This window comes from Varroa destructor, unplaced genomic scaffold, assembly GCF_002443255.2.
Source record: "Varroa destructor unplaced genomic scaffold, Vdes_3.0 BEIS01000004.1, whole genome shotgun sequence".
Lineage (NCBI taxonomy): Eukaryota > Metazoa > Arthropoda > Arachnida > Mesostigmata > Varroidae > Varroa > Varroa destructor.
Window position 1 is genome coordinate 48,209,460 of NW_019211457.1, and position 15,103 is coordinate 48,224,562.

General features: G+C 36.8%; 1 protein-coding gene across 9 annotated transcripts in view; it reads left to right on the forward strand.

Annotated features, from left to right (window-relative positions):
- ClC-a (chloride channel protein 2) overlaps positions 1-15,103 on the forward strand; it is a 67,160-nt gene that overhangs the window by 6,605 nt on the left and 45,452 nt on the right. For 4 of the 9 annotated variants that reach the window (XM_022805835.2, XM_022805839.2, XM_022805834.2 and 1 more), the window contains exon 1: positions 13,534-13,922. The exons of 1 other annotated variant lie outside the window; for it this stretch is intronic. Coding sequence is in view for 1 of the 8 variants with exons in the window: in XM_086986206.1 (XP_086842332.1) it covers positions 5,254-5,622 (369 nt within the window). In the remaining 7 variants the exon portion in view is untranslated. Of the gene's footprint in view, positions 1-3,741; positions 5,623-13,532; positions 13,923-13,971; positions 13,993-15,103 lie in introns of those variants that run through there. 4 more of the 9 variants (XM_086986206.1, XM_022805836.2, XM_022805841.2 and 1 more) reach the window with 4 other exon arrangements.

Below are 15,103 nucleotides of genomic sequence, written 5' to 3' on the forward strand. Positions count from 1 at the left end.
GTCCGCAACAGGGTCTCCATTTCTGATGATGAATGATTGTCCCGCTGAAATGGTATTCCGTAACGGCCCGATGCCTTCGGCTGATTATCAGTCTGCGACATTGAAAAGAAGAAATTTACGTTCTTTGAATATATTTTAGTTAAGCAAAGAGGTATTTACCTTTTGAGGCTCCCTAAGGATATTTGCCATGGTACGTAATTTCCGCATACACCAGTCCGGCTATACCATAAATTGTGACCCTTCTACTGTATATAGTAAGAAAGGTCTGAACTGTACGAAGTCGAACTCTTAATGGCCTAAAGACTGCTACGTCTAGAGGTTGTAACCTGATCGAGCAGTGTGCAAAAAATGTAACAACGTGGACGCCCTTACACAAAGCTAACTTGATTGCACTTAGGTCTGTGTGAGTTCCGTGGCTACTTACCATTAGCAGACATGGTTTCCCTAGAAAACAGCGATTGGTCGCAATAAAATACTTAAAACAATCTTCAACCATTTCCTGTGTGATATATGTGAACAAATGTACCAAAACTTTGGCTTCTAACGAGTGCACCCATTCGCAAGTGTTCCTTGAAGTGCGCCCTAAAGAAAAAACCGCATTGCGTTTGGACTTGCAGGCATGAAAATGAGCACTGTAACAACAGTTCCGTGTTTTTGTAATCTGATTTGAGCAACCCGTTTCGTTGTTTTAAGCGCAATCACTTTTGAAAAGTTCGCTATCGTAAGAAAAGACGTGTTGTCCAAACTAAAGTTCCTGAAAGAATAAAATTGTATAATTCCATTCAAATCTCGCAACTTGCGAAGAAAACTTAAATCGCTCCTTTTTTTTAACTTATTGTACATCCAAGGGATATTTTTTTCAAATTCGCGTAAAAGAGGTTAATCATGTCATGCTATGAAAGTACGGTACCGACTGTCGAGTAAGTTTTTGTACAGTTGCTTAGTAATTTGTAGCAAGTTCATTTAAAGTATAAGAATCTGCAGCTTTTTACACACTTTTAAGCCACCGTTGCAAGGTTGTCTTCCCAAGCTGGTTCCTTAACGGAAAAGGCTCTATCTGCAACAACCGTAGCTGCCTTGGGCTGCACTCTGACTTTAGTATTGTTTTTTGTTGCATGTACGCACCATTTTAAGGGTCCACTAGCGATTAACGATTACGGAAATTTTCACTAAACGAAGCAAGGGTTGTGATTTTGGTCGTTCTTGTACAAATAGGGGGGATGGATCTGGTTTTAAATGATTGTCTTACGCATAGCACTGAGTGCTGATCAATAGAACAGACCGTTCGGGTAATGTCAACGGTAGCAATTCTTTTTGATAATGTTTTATAAGGATACCACCGTCACTTCTTTCAAAAATAATACTATGGATGTGAGATATAAGCCCTCAAATACGATATGTTAGTTTCGTATGATATATATACACATATATATGTGACTACTATGGTGAGTTCTACTCAGAGGCGACTTTCTGTACAAAAGGCAGTCAACAATATTTTGTTTCATATGAAATTAAAATAATGGTGGCCGATAATTCAGGTGAATGATCTTATATATTTATTTTTTAAAAAAGTTCGGTAAAATTCGAAAGAATACATAGTTATCCCATGCACTCTAACCTTTTAAAATTTGGTCAAAAATACAGTCATGTGGATTGCACATAATTTCTAATCTGTGCTCATACAAGATAAAACTGTCATAAGATTAAGATCTCAATTAGGAATCAAATCGATGTTTTCCAATTAAAAAAGGAGTAACCCATGTAGCTCCTGTTTCATATAGACCCACCTTCCCCTATAGTGTACTAAGTGTAAGGGAGCTATACATATAAAAACATGTTTTATGACTATTGTTGACATGATGCAAAAATGTGTCTGATCTGTTGTAACGATCTTTTTAATCATACGTGAATTGATCTGAGCTGTATATATATATATATATATATATATATATATATTATATAAAATATGAACATTTTCTCATTAAATACACTGAGCCCTTTAAAAAGTCTACACAGTTTTAACGATGTGAACAGCCTCATTTATTCCTTTATTGGTAATTTCACAATTAAAAGCACACATTTTTGGAAAATAAACATTTTTGGAAGTATCATGAACAAGCCTTTGATAATACCGACAGGTCAACAGTATTTGCTTCCTAGCGGTAAGTTTTACATTGTCATGACTGACTCAGAGAGTATTTGTGCACGGTAATCGAAATACGCTAAATGCCGCTTATCTTAATTTTGAATAATATGAATTGATTTTCGGTCTATACAGCCACTGCAGCCATTTCTCATCTTTATAATATGATAATAAAAACGTGATATATTAGACTGATAAACATGTTGTGCATATATACATATAAATATCGTTCCTATAAAAATATAGCTTTGATTGCTCCCAAATTTAGACCCCGTAGCAAATATATTGATGAATCAAGTTGCACTAAAACGCATTACTGTGAAAAATGTTGTTTTACATCCCATGCGAGCACAACATCACAGCCATAAATCTGAAAATATTTCCTTAGTATGTAATAATAAATAGAGGCAATATTCTTTTGAACGATCCGTACAACAGGGGCTTTATATAACCGCCCCGAATAGCAGGTGTTGATAGTATAAGTAATGCTTTGCATGCACCTGAGAGCATAACGATTAAAGATATTAAAGCTGATTTTACAATAAAAAAAGGTCTAAACTGAATTGAAGCTCCTAAACTTGATCAAGATAGATAACCGTTCAGTATGTTGGCGACGTGGTCACTAAAAGTGCGACATAATAGACAACTTCTCAAAGCTTGATTTTACCGGTCAGTGGTTATTTCTGGGAAGCGTTATTATCACTTTTCAAGTATTTATCACCAGCCAGGATCGAAAATCTTTCGATCCAACTTTAAATGAAAAACTTGAAAGATTCTTTTCACACGACCTAGTTTGAAAGACAAGTTAAATTTCCTGAGACAAAAAATACATCCTTGACTTTGCTTTCAGTGCCGCTTTGTTCACCCGATTACTGGGTTATTATTGGCAGGCTCCGCATGAATTTTTGAAACTATACAAACTTCAATCAGCCGGTTGTGCTTATCCAATAAACTGCGGTTTCTTGAAACACTACCTTGAGCTTTGCTATCATTAGTAGCGTACATATGATACTTTTTAGGCTTTTTTTTTTGTAGGAGGCCGAAGACATGAAATAACGCATTAAATTTCACAATTCCTGTGTTGTTTGAGAGGGAATTTAATTACCGAAAATATTTAATAATATGCCAGAAATAAGCACGTTAAACATTCAATGGAGTTTAGTTTATTGCTATGTCACCAATCATTTAGCTCTATTTCCTCTAGTGGAAAAAGAAAATAACTGTTGTAATAGGTTAGAAAGGCATAGAAAGGACGATTCCAGCCGTTTGCAGCATTGACTCAGAGAGCTAACTTCCAGCACGAAGCAAAGTGTTTTTACACCTGGTTTCGAATCTGGGCTGCCTCGCGTGTGCCTGAGTTTACGGGCAAGCACTTTAGCATTCCACCATACAAGGACCATTAGCAAATATAAAAATTACGTTGTTTCGTAAGATTAGGCTGCTCTAACACCTTCCCGTTCTTCCGGTTGTTTTCTTTGCTTTTTGTTTTGTGAGGGTCCAACAGTTCTTATGACGTTAGTGTTTTATAGATAACAGACACTGGGGATAGGCGATGTTTAGCGGTAACAACAGACATTGCCCAATTTTTAGTGCTCACTTATTCATTGGGTTGTGTCCTTACTGTTCCTGGGCAAGTGACAGTTATTGTGCTATTAGTGTTTGCTAAGGGCTATGATGTTAGCTGTTTAGTTGACCTGAAGATACGGCAGACTAAAATTCTAATGACTGGAATTAAACGGAAAAAGCGCACTTTATTGTGAAACATGGATACAAAGCGATGTTCCATCGTTTATTAAGTGTTTGTGACTGTGAAGGGACTTGTGAAAATAATTTTACTTAGTTATCTTATAGAGCAAGATGTTTTTGTACTTTCAGGAAAATTAACAAATCGTACTTTAACGCAATCTACGGAAAGAGTACTAAATCTTCATTTTCTATTAGTATTTTTTAAATCGCTCAAATCCGATATTATTTACTCTACAGTAGTAATTATTGTCATTATACGAGAACTCAATATAGAAAATTTGAGACAAACACATTCTTGTACACGCTTGTTTTGAATTTCTAGATGTATTCATAATTTGTGCCTAACACACACGTTCCAAATATTTGCGCTTTTTTCTCAACTAACTATTAGAACCACAATATACATTTAGTCAATGTAATACCAAACAATCTGGAAGCCTAAGGCTATTACACATATTACTTGAAGCTCTGTTGACCAAGTCTTGCTGATGGGCCCATCGACACTGCATCGGTGATTGGACAGTGTTTTTCTCATATGAATGCCTTTAAGACAAATGATTCGATAAAACGCAACCTACAGACCACATGCCCCTAAATATATAATAATTAATATTTTGCGATGGACGACAAGTAATTCACCACGATTCTGCATTTGTCTCATTACTACAAAATCAAAACATAAGAAAATTTATATAACGAACGAATGGCGAAAAACTTTCATCGCTTATAAGCTCACACGGTTGGGTACAACCAATCAGTCCGGCAGTACCCTGCAAGCGGATCTAGTACCATTGATTTTGATTTTGTTGTACGTACGTGTTGTTAAAAACCAATGCAGGCAATAATGTGCCGAGAATGACAAATAGTTATTCAAAATAAGTTACACGGGCATGGAGTAAATGTGCACTATACAAGATAACGGACCATATAACCTACAGATTTCAATGAAGGTTGATATGGAAATAGCCCTGGATTGAATATAAAGTCAGCATACTTAGACATTAGCAATACGAGGGTTATTTTGAAATCATTTTCTAGGAGTGTTCTTCTTTAGCCACGTACATTCCAAGTCAAGACGTGATCATCAAGCTTTGAAAAATGAGAAAAGAATTAATATTGCATTTAAAAATGAACCTCAATGAAAAGAGGGAATAGGAGTACACTAACATCGTACTGTATGAATCTAACTGAAGCACTAATTTGTTTAGACTAGGAGGTTAACGGTTGAATAATTTTTCCTTAATTTTCTTACTTACTGTGGCAAATTCAAGTATTGATAAGGATACGCTGTCGATCGAAAACAGTGAACAAAAAAAAGGAAAATACCATCTTCTTAATGAAAATCATAAAAACTTTCTAGTAAGATGTCGTTTCATTCACGGCTTCGAAAACGATCTCGATCATTGGCTCCGCTAACTCTGTTCACAATTAACGAAGTAAATGAGGATCGATATGCAAATGCTGTTTATAAAGATCAACAGCAAATAGGCAGAGCTAGCACTGATGCAACAGCAAAGGAAGTTTTATCAACGATCAAACTCATGCATAAAGGATTACCTCTAAGCAATCATACCACTGCAACCTCATGGATATTTTCAAATGTTGAAAACGAACTGCTGGTCACTCAAGCCTCTACAAAGGGCGTGGGACTAGTTGCTGTGCCGTCCCTAGTAAGTGGCAGCGTAGACCTTGATGACGGTTTCTTCGATGATGATCAGATGCTACTTCAACAGGTAAGCTCGAAGTAATAATATACAAGAAAAGAATCATGTGTAGATTGTTCGAGCCGGGAAAGAGTTGCACTTGTTGGCGCAGTTAAAAAAGGCAGTTAGTCCCTATAATCCCTCTATTTTTACGAAAAAGACTACCGGTATTAAGGCATATATTTATATATGCTTAAATACAGGCTTAACATTGCAAGCATAATATCTTGAAAACTTCTATTATTATAACATATTTTCACACAAACTTTGAATTTATCTGAACTAAAGCAATGCAAACTTGGTGAGAATGCATGAGTCTCTTAAGTTAGCAGCATGTAGTGCACAGAAAACCTGAGCTTACTCAAATCACTTGGTTTTAGGTCGGGTACTAAATGTTGAAGAAGCCACGTAGAATATATTCGCTTCTTGTCGAATTTGCGTTTGCTTCACGTGCTAATCATACTCAAATGACGCTCCCATGGAACGAATAGTTCAGATCAATACCAAAAAAAATATCTTAAAGCGGTTCAAAGTGAAGATAAATGTACTTTTACCCATCAAACAACAACCTAATTATCTTTACATACAAAATTATCTTTATAAACCCTAAAATGTATTACTTCATCGCGTGTAACGCTTGTATTCTGCCACACTGCAGTACACTAGCTGGAGCATTTTTATGGTGGTTGTATGTAATAGCATTACTTTAGACAGCTAGGTACTCAGCACGAAGCGTGTCTATGCTCTGTTTCTAACCTAGACTATCTTACGTATCCTTAAGATTTAGTAGGTATGGAGTAACTAAGATACACTCTCTAGTTCTATATATTGATTAACGCTAAACGGACGCAGTGAAATAAGACGTTTCAACCAATAAATTTACTTGTCTTTAGAAAGGGCGAAATTCCAGATGTTCAAAATTATAGGGCTGCCAGTGTTTCGAAACAATTTTACAGTTAACTTTAACTTAATATGTGTCTGGAAGTGACAGTAAGTTAGGGTTTAATAGGAGCTCATGTAAATAGTCCTTAAAAAGTGCTACAAGGGTCAAATGCTTCACTATATCTTGGCATGCCGAAGTAAAGGGGATAATGCTCCACGGGCCTACAATAGTTATCGAAGGCCTTTCCACTCCTCTTTAGTATTCTGAACAGATGAGAATCAAATACCAGGTTGTTCTGAATGTAAGAATACTTTCGGAATCTTTAGCGTAATATTACGATACGACTGAATGACAAGTTAAATTTCTCTTAAGTCGAATGTCCTAAAAATGTTTTTTTTCAATTACTGGTGCAGTTGATTCTGAAAGTATTCAAGCTGAGGTTGATACCAAGGGTGGTGGTAAAGTGTAATCTGAGATTTGGAATCTCAAAGAGTTCATTCAATGCTTTTTGTCAGCGGGTACAGGCCTGTTATTAATATTCGAAGAAAAGCTATATTAGCCATGAGATAATAAAAAAATGAAACAAAAACTCGTGAGACGCTTTTAAGCGGTCTTGGGATTGCTAAGATTAATATAACACTATAATAAATAGTTAAATAATGTTAAAAAACGGGAAGGTATTCAGATATCAAATATAGTTTCGTATTTAGGAAATCTGCGTTCCCCTAAGTGTTTGACCGATGATTGCACTATGGAATAGAGACATGCAGTTCAAATTTTCACCGTTCCTGTGATGTTCAGGGGTAACAGAAGTGGCAAAACTCTTTTAAAAGGTGCGCAAAAGCGTTCGCTGGTCAAGCAAGGTATCAATTCTCACATTTACCCGTGCAGTATCATTTGTTAAATTTAAAAAATATATCAAAGAAACAAAGCATACAAGCAAATTCTTTGTTACAGTATTGTATTTATATTAGGCATATGTCCCAATGCAGAACTCCGAAACTTGACAAAAGAAAGCAAAGTTTTAGAAAGAAGACAAATTGTAGCTGTAAGTACAGGGTGAGTATACCTTACAATACATTATATATTTAGCGATTTAAAATATAAACAACGTTACAAACTACGTAAGAAAGACCATAGAAATCGCAGTTTACTCGAAATAGGGACTCACTCGGGGACCGCGGATCATAGACATGGCTACGAAAAACGCTAACGGCGTTGCCTCTGCTGTACGACTTCGGCATACCCACCTAGAGTTTGAACTGAGAAGCGAAAGTGCAATGTCTGGCTAGCGCACAAGATGTAATCCAAAAGCTGTTGTAAGTAAGGAGAAAGTTTTTCACCTTAAGATGTTCTGTATTTGGCATGTCTGTGCACTGTCCCTACCTCGGCAATATGTTTACTATTTTTTATTGCCCGTAGGCCTTTATATAGATAACCTAGAATATCTAATGCTGATACCTTAGCTCCTGGACTAATAAATAAAACACACTTTTATTATCTTCTGTGTGACTTTAAATTGTTTCGAGTGATAGAGCAAACAGTGAAACCAGATAGGGGAAATTTGATTATCAAACCATATCGACCCTACCATTTTGTATTACACCCATGTGAACTCTAATTTTTTTTAATATATACATTTGTTCCTTTTTTGTTCATTTTATTCATATCTAGCTAGTATATTAATTGAAAGGCAGGTAAAAACATTTAGCAGAAACTTCGGTTTCGTGTAAGGAGTTGAAGAGCTTGAAATTATTCCATGCTTTTCTCAAGTTTTCCAGGTTTACTTACTTTGTCATATCATTTACTGCTGATCATAAACAATGCGTTAAAATAAAAAGAAACAATAAAATAAAATAAAAGTATGGTTGATATGGCAGGATGTGGTCCAGGTTCGGAAAGTGAATTCGAAAAATTAACAAAATTGAAGCATTTTTCAGATAAACAATTATCGAAAAAAACCTTCTTGGTTACATACTGTACATAAGCTTAATAGTTAAAAATTTAATCCACAGAATTTAACTGCACGAAGAAAATTTGAGCCTAATTTTTAAAACCGGGACTAAACACACTTCATTTTGTACTGGGATCCAGCGCTTTCAAAAAGTTCAAAGGGCTTATTTAGATGTATATAGTGGATAGAGGTAATTTTTGTGTGACAACTCTAAAAATTAAACTTATTCTTAAACTAAAAATTGACCTAATGTTTTAAATTATTTTACCGGTACAAATACACGATTATATTAAGGTTATGTTCTTCAGTATTGCACTAGTAACAGCGACAAGGTACCCTTCACATTGCTCAGTGGATGCATCATATAGTAGTCAACCCAACTTGCATTCAATCAACGATGCAAGACGATCAAAATTTGTACAAAAATTGTATGAAACCATTTTATTCTCATTAATCATGATATTATAATAATAATAAAACACACTTATTGTAGAATGTAAAAGCTCATGGCATACGGAACGATGTAGCATTAGAACATTCCACTAAACTATTGTGGGAACTTTAACTACAGGTTAACAACCAAACCATGGAACTGCACTATGCACCTCTGTCTTCAGATGCTAACGTAAAATTGCTTTATTAATCGAGTTATATTCGTGTGAAAATCGACAGTATCTTCACCGTTTAACTATTTTTGATTTGGCTACCTCCGACTCATATAGACATGAATCTGTCTAGCTCGTCGGTGTGAAACACCCAAATTTGGCTGTGATTGCTTGTCACGGGACATAATCACTAATAAACATAACAGCATTACTATGATAGAGCACAGCTCTTGATTTTCATAAGGTATTCTGCAGAGCGATTTCAAGACGGATACCCTCGAGTCGGAATGGTGACCGAACTTTTAAAGACTTGCTAAGTATGTGACCGATTGACGCCACTTCCCACCGTCTTTACCCAGCCACGGATTACTCCCCTTACTTTGAATCGCTTTCTTGATAATAGCGTGATAAAAAAATAGCCTTGATTCGGATCCGTTCGGTTTGCTGCATGCTTACTGGGTCTGGCTCCTTGGAAGCAAAACCCTACGTAAGAAAGGCATCAAGAATCTGTATTGCAGGCTGTATTCGAATTTCATCAATTTGTATGCCTTCACAGATTTGTACGAGCTGGATCGTGCCTTACTGATTATTTCTAATAGCAATTATTCCGGGGCATATTGCAGTGTAGCCTCCAATTTTCACAGGTTTTCGGAAGAAGCTTTCGGTGTATGGCTCTAAGATCTTTATTCTAAGAAGCATGATTAAGATTTCGATTGAAGATATAAAATTTGCCGTATGGCCATGTATTCTTCGCTTACAGGATTCTCTTTTAGACCCTACAACGAGAAGTACTGCAAATCTTAGATTGTGGACTGCTTATGACTGTTTTCTAAGCTATTGGATAACTCTATTTCTAGGCTTGTGGGTAAGGACAGAACAATTCTAAGGGCAAGTCGTTTTTTCCAAGTAACTTTGAAATCTTGCTCTGAGTGAACAGCTGCATGGTCGTCTCTTCCGAAGTCTAAAATACAAATTAGCAAGTTCGGGTCCACTTGCTATGTGCCTATGGCAAGTGGTTCCCGTCACTATATGCCCAATCAGATATTTTACTATGCACTATAATTTCGTTGTGGTGTAGGTTGTTCAATATCGATATAATTTTTTTTGTGAAAAACGTTGCCAGCCTTTACTTTGATGTTTGCACGGTACATACTACCTTTAAATAGAACCAGCCAAGATTTAGAATTATATAAGCGTGTCAAGTTCTTCTACCGGAACTGTGTTAGCATTGCTTTAAGAGGCTAGCCTCTGTTATGAAACATTTGTGTCTACTGTGATTCGAACCCAATTCACATTTCCCTATTGACTTAGAGAGGTGCATCGTCATCTGATAAGATTTAGCAGCCCTACAAATAACACCAGACATTCTTTTTGGGGCCTTAAATAATATCTGGTCATAGAGATAAAATAGTTGGATTTAAAAATATCTCAGCAGTATTAAAATAGATACTAGCTGACTATACATATGAATTTTTATACTGAAGACCAGTTTGCCTTGAAACTGGAATAAGTTTTATTACCATGTAATTCAGATGTACCCAATACGTACAAAAATTTCGCTGACAATATGTTTAGTTCTGCGGTACTTGTTTTTTCTTCTGGCTTTGAACTTCTCAGGTAACGTTTTCCTGCATTTTTCCTTTACTCCATATTAAGACCTTATTGTAAAGACGAAGTAGTAATTTTATAAATTTTTCATAAAGTAAATGTTAGCAGTTTAAAAGTACTTCTCTTTTTAAAACCTGATTGATTAGCATTGGTCATCAGATCCGGAAGGAATTTCATTGCTTTGCGATGTGCACTCCTTCCAATATTCATACAATATAGAATTTCAGGATCCTTTTTTCACATGTTCTTAAAGACCACTCTGCACGTAAACGACTGTTAAGTATTTAAATCTGCTCATCCCCCTCAAATTGTTATAATTTTTGAGATCATGTAGAGCGTTCATAGGTCTTAACTTCAATTTCATTATTTTTAATGTCCAAAACACTTTCTTCAGTTTGCGATAATATTTGAATGTTTTTTTCGCTTCCCAAGTCTCAGTCAGTGTTGTCACTGAACCTTGTAATATAGATTCGTTTTTTTTTCTAAAATTTCATGTAGAAATTCAAGCTAATAATGCTGTTCTGATGGACCCAAAGCAGATTCAGAAAAACGTCTTATGGCAAGCCACACTTTCAGTTAGTGATAAATAAGTGTAAATAATAATACTGTAAGGACAGTTTGTTAGGTAAGGTCCGAACAGAAGCATAATACTGAATGCGAATATAAAAACGTTGGACTAATGTATTATTTATCCAGATTACTGGAAAATACGCGACTGCTCTTGAAAATTTGTAAAAAAAATTGCCTAACATTTAAGTGCCACAAATGGTGGTGCGAAAATAGTCATTGAACAAAAGAATAGGTCAGCTCGATGAACGACCAAAAAAACTCGCATCTGTGTTAGACAGAAAAAATTAATTTATGATATTTAATTAGTTTATTCGATGTAATGCTGTAGGTATTTACAAAGCTTATTTGCAGAAACCTGTAACAACCTACGTATTACCGTTACCGAATCAGTACCGAAAATGGGTTGGAAAATTCTTTATTAATTGAAGGCCTGCTCTATCTGCTACTACCACAAGTAAGGTAGTGACTAACTTTTGTCACAGTTACTGTTCAGATAATGGTCGTAGATAGAATTACCGTTACTAGTATTGGTTACTAGCGTGGTGACTAATGGTAGTAATGGTCATAGTACTAATGATCAATAATTGGTACTATTACTCATAACAGGTCCCAGAGCTAATAATAGCGTTTATTAGCTTTAAATACGAAAAATTTACTTCAGAGCTATGAAGCAGTTTGCTTATAATCGTGGTGTTTGTGGGCACGGAGGACAAATGCTGGAACACAAGCAGAGCGTTGTTGCTGCTGCTGCAGTTTACATATACATGTGAATGCGCCGCTACACCGCCGCGGTAATGCATCTGCCACTTACCCCATTAGTTCTGTCTGTATTAATTTTTGGAGAACTAGGCACTATATGAACAAAGTATAGCAAACAAACTAGCTCAATATTTCAATCGTTACAAAGCAGATCTAGTTGATATCTAATACTATACCATGAGAGTCAGTTTCAGGTATTTTCTTTGTTTTTAGCTGAAATTGATAAGCACTAAACCATCCGAAGGACCCGGTTTAGGGATATGTAGTTTTACCTCAGGATAGGCAGCTCACTTATAGCTCCAATGCAAACAATCGAAAGTCGTGCAGATTTTTAGTGAGATAGAACAACTGAAAATTCTAGTATCAATAAAGTGTCATCAGATATGTTAACGTGTACATGTATGAGAATTGTGTATATCGTCGTAAATGTCTCGTTTAAAGCACGTAAGTACTGCTCGTGTTACAAGCTTAATCACCTCTGCCCAAACCGTGGCCAAAATGTACTAACTGTGCGCCCGTGCGTCGAAATGGTCCTGCTGGAGCTAGCGTTTCTGTAGCTTAAAAACCTCAGTGTTGTCCAAGCCATCAGATCGACTGTGGTCAGGTATATTCCTACGTGGTCAAATAAAATCAAATACTGTCAACTTTCAACAAGGAAATTCAAAGAAGGTCCTAATCTAGCCCCAATATCTTATTCATAATGGAGCTTCCAAACTCAGTGCTTGTTGTATGCATCATCCTCATTCAGTAAAAGCTTCAGTGTGCCTTATCGTGGGCGAATTTTCAACAACACCCATCTTTCAAGTAAAATTCCGCTATTAATAACACTAGAAGTGTTAAAAAGAAGCAAATTTAGAATCTTTTTTACCATTTTTAATATTATCATAGCTGCCTATTAAAGCCGCGCCTAACTGGAGACCGTATAAGTGGCAGTACTTTAGCGTAAAGTGAGTGCTTCTGCCAGAAGCTTACAACGTTGTTTGTTCTAGAAGGTTGATCTTTGCCATCATCCTAATCATATTTGTATAAGGGTAGTGAGTCTTAAGTGCTTAGTACTTTATGCTATTTCTTGGACGTTTATCACCTCCTTAATATCGGATAAGAATGCTACTTTTTGATTCTGTAATTTTCACATGCTAGTGTTTACCTCATTGATGTCCAACTTGGTACATCAATAGATCTACTTAAAATCTTCATCCGCTATCAAACAAATCTGCATTCAACCTCATCAATGAATTGCCTTCAGATGCACTGACCAGACGCTGGAACTAAGGCAAGTTAAGGTAGATGCGGTTATGCAGCTTTGCCTGATAGATGGTTGTCGGCTATCACTACTTGTTACCTTACCGATGCTGTACCCGCAATAACAGCGGCGATAATATAAGTTTTGATGCCGCCATTAGTCGTACTGCGGGTCGAATAGTGTGCGGCGTGGATTGTGAATGGAGTGCTGACGGAATGCCGGCGGAAAGCGCGCGCACTCCATCGCCCAGCGATGGCTGCGGCCGCGACTGCTGACATGTTAACTCTCGCCGATTCCGCTGCGCTTACCACAACAGCCATTGCGCCATGGTATCATCCACCATTGCTACCAGTGACATCAGCATCACGTCCAACCTGTACCAACGGACAAGCGACAGGCACTACAAATCGCCATTGCTGTCATTACTGCTACTCTGCTGCTACCGTTGCAGGGATGAGAGGCCATGCACCGACTACAAAGTAGCAAACCACAGCAACCAAAACATCAGCGGCGATGACATCTGAATTGGCAAAGCAGACGTCGACCCGGTAGCAGAAGTGCTCACAGTTGGACGTAGCAGATACGGAGAGAACACCGCAGCACATCAGATATGCCAGCGAAGTCGTCATAGATGACTACTATTAACCGTACAAACAAGTGAAAAGACTCATCGAATCGCCCAAATTTACAGTACTACAGTAGACGTTGGTGAGACAAACCATTGTATAGTTAGGAAAACATTTCTATATGCATGAAATATGTATCCGCGCGGTTTTATGTAAGTAAACTGTTTCTTCTGCATCGCAGTGATATTCATTATGGTATCGATCTCAAGAGAAACTACTGCTTGGCTTGCAAGAATTGCTATTTGTGTCCAGCTTGCTGACACGTTTCGTCTAAATTAGATATTCTAATCGTTAAGTGACTGTGTGTAGCATGCGAATTGGTGAATAAGTGTCCTGCTACAAAGTCGACCAACACTATTTACAAACATTCATGAAGAAAGAACATTGTGGTCGAGAGAATAACATCAAAATTCTGCTCATAGTCTGTGGCAAACTATACAGTCCTGTTATGGAAACCAGCTCATTTTAAGTAATGCTGTTATAATTTGGTGATTTAACTTAGTCATTTCAAGAAACACCCGTGTGGTTTTGGCAGACTAGACCTCTGATTTATAAAATCTATTTGGATTTATCTCGTTATACGTGACTCAACACGTAGCAGCATTTCATTAGTACTGACGACCATGATGACGATATTCTTACCGTTCAGTTATTATCCCATTATTTTATAAGTAAAGGCTTTAGTTTGCTAATATTTCGTTCCTTTGAGAATCATTTTTCTGCAGTGCGGGAGTCTTCGTCCAACTGTCCATCGTATTCCTAAAGTGGAAAAGCTTGCGCAGACTACGTTTAATTATTACAGCAGCTCTAAATTATAAAATTATAAAACGCTAAAATTATAAAGTTAAGAAAGAACCATTTTAACTGCACTGTAATTTTTTTACTGACCGACCGTTTAATGGAGTAGCCGACTGTCCTTCCGTTGCCTGTAAGTAATTATTAGTAAAACAGCGAGTGGAGCTCGATTTATCCAGTCCGCCTTCGTGTGCTTCTTGTGTTATATATGATCACCGCTAATTCATCATTTATGGTGTTTCCCATGCAAAACAGAATAGGAAACAGTGCAAAACAGCGAAAATGTAAAATTCGGGTGCCGGCTAAGATACTTGAATATTATGAAATACAGACTGTGCAGACAAATGGACATACAAATGTTGGCTACTAGAGTAGGCACGCATATTTGTATGAAAGATAATGTAACCTTCATTTGCTATTTCTACGGCGAGTTAAAGATCGTCTAATGTAAAACCCCTTCCTTAATTA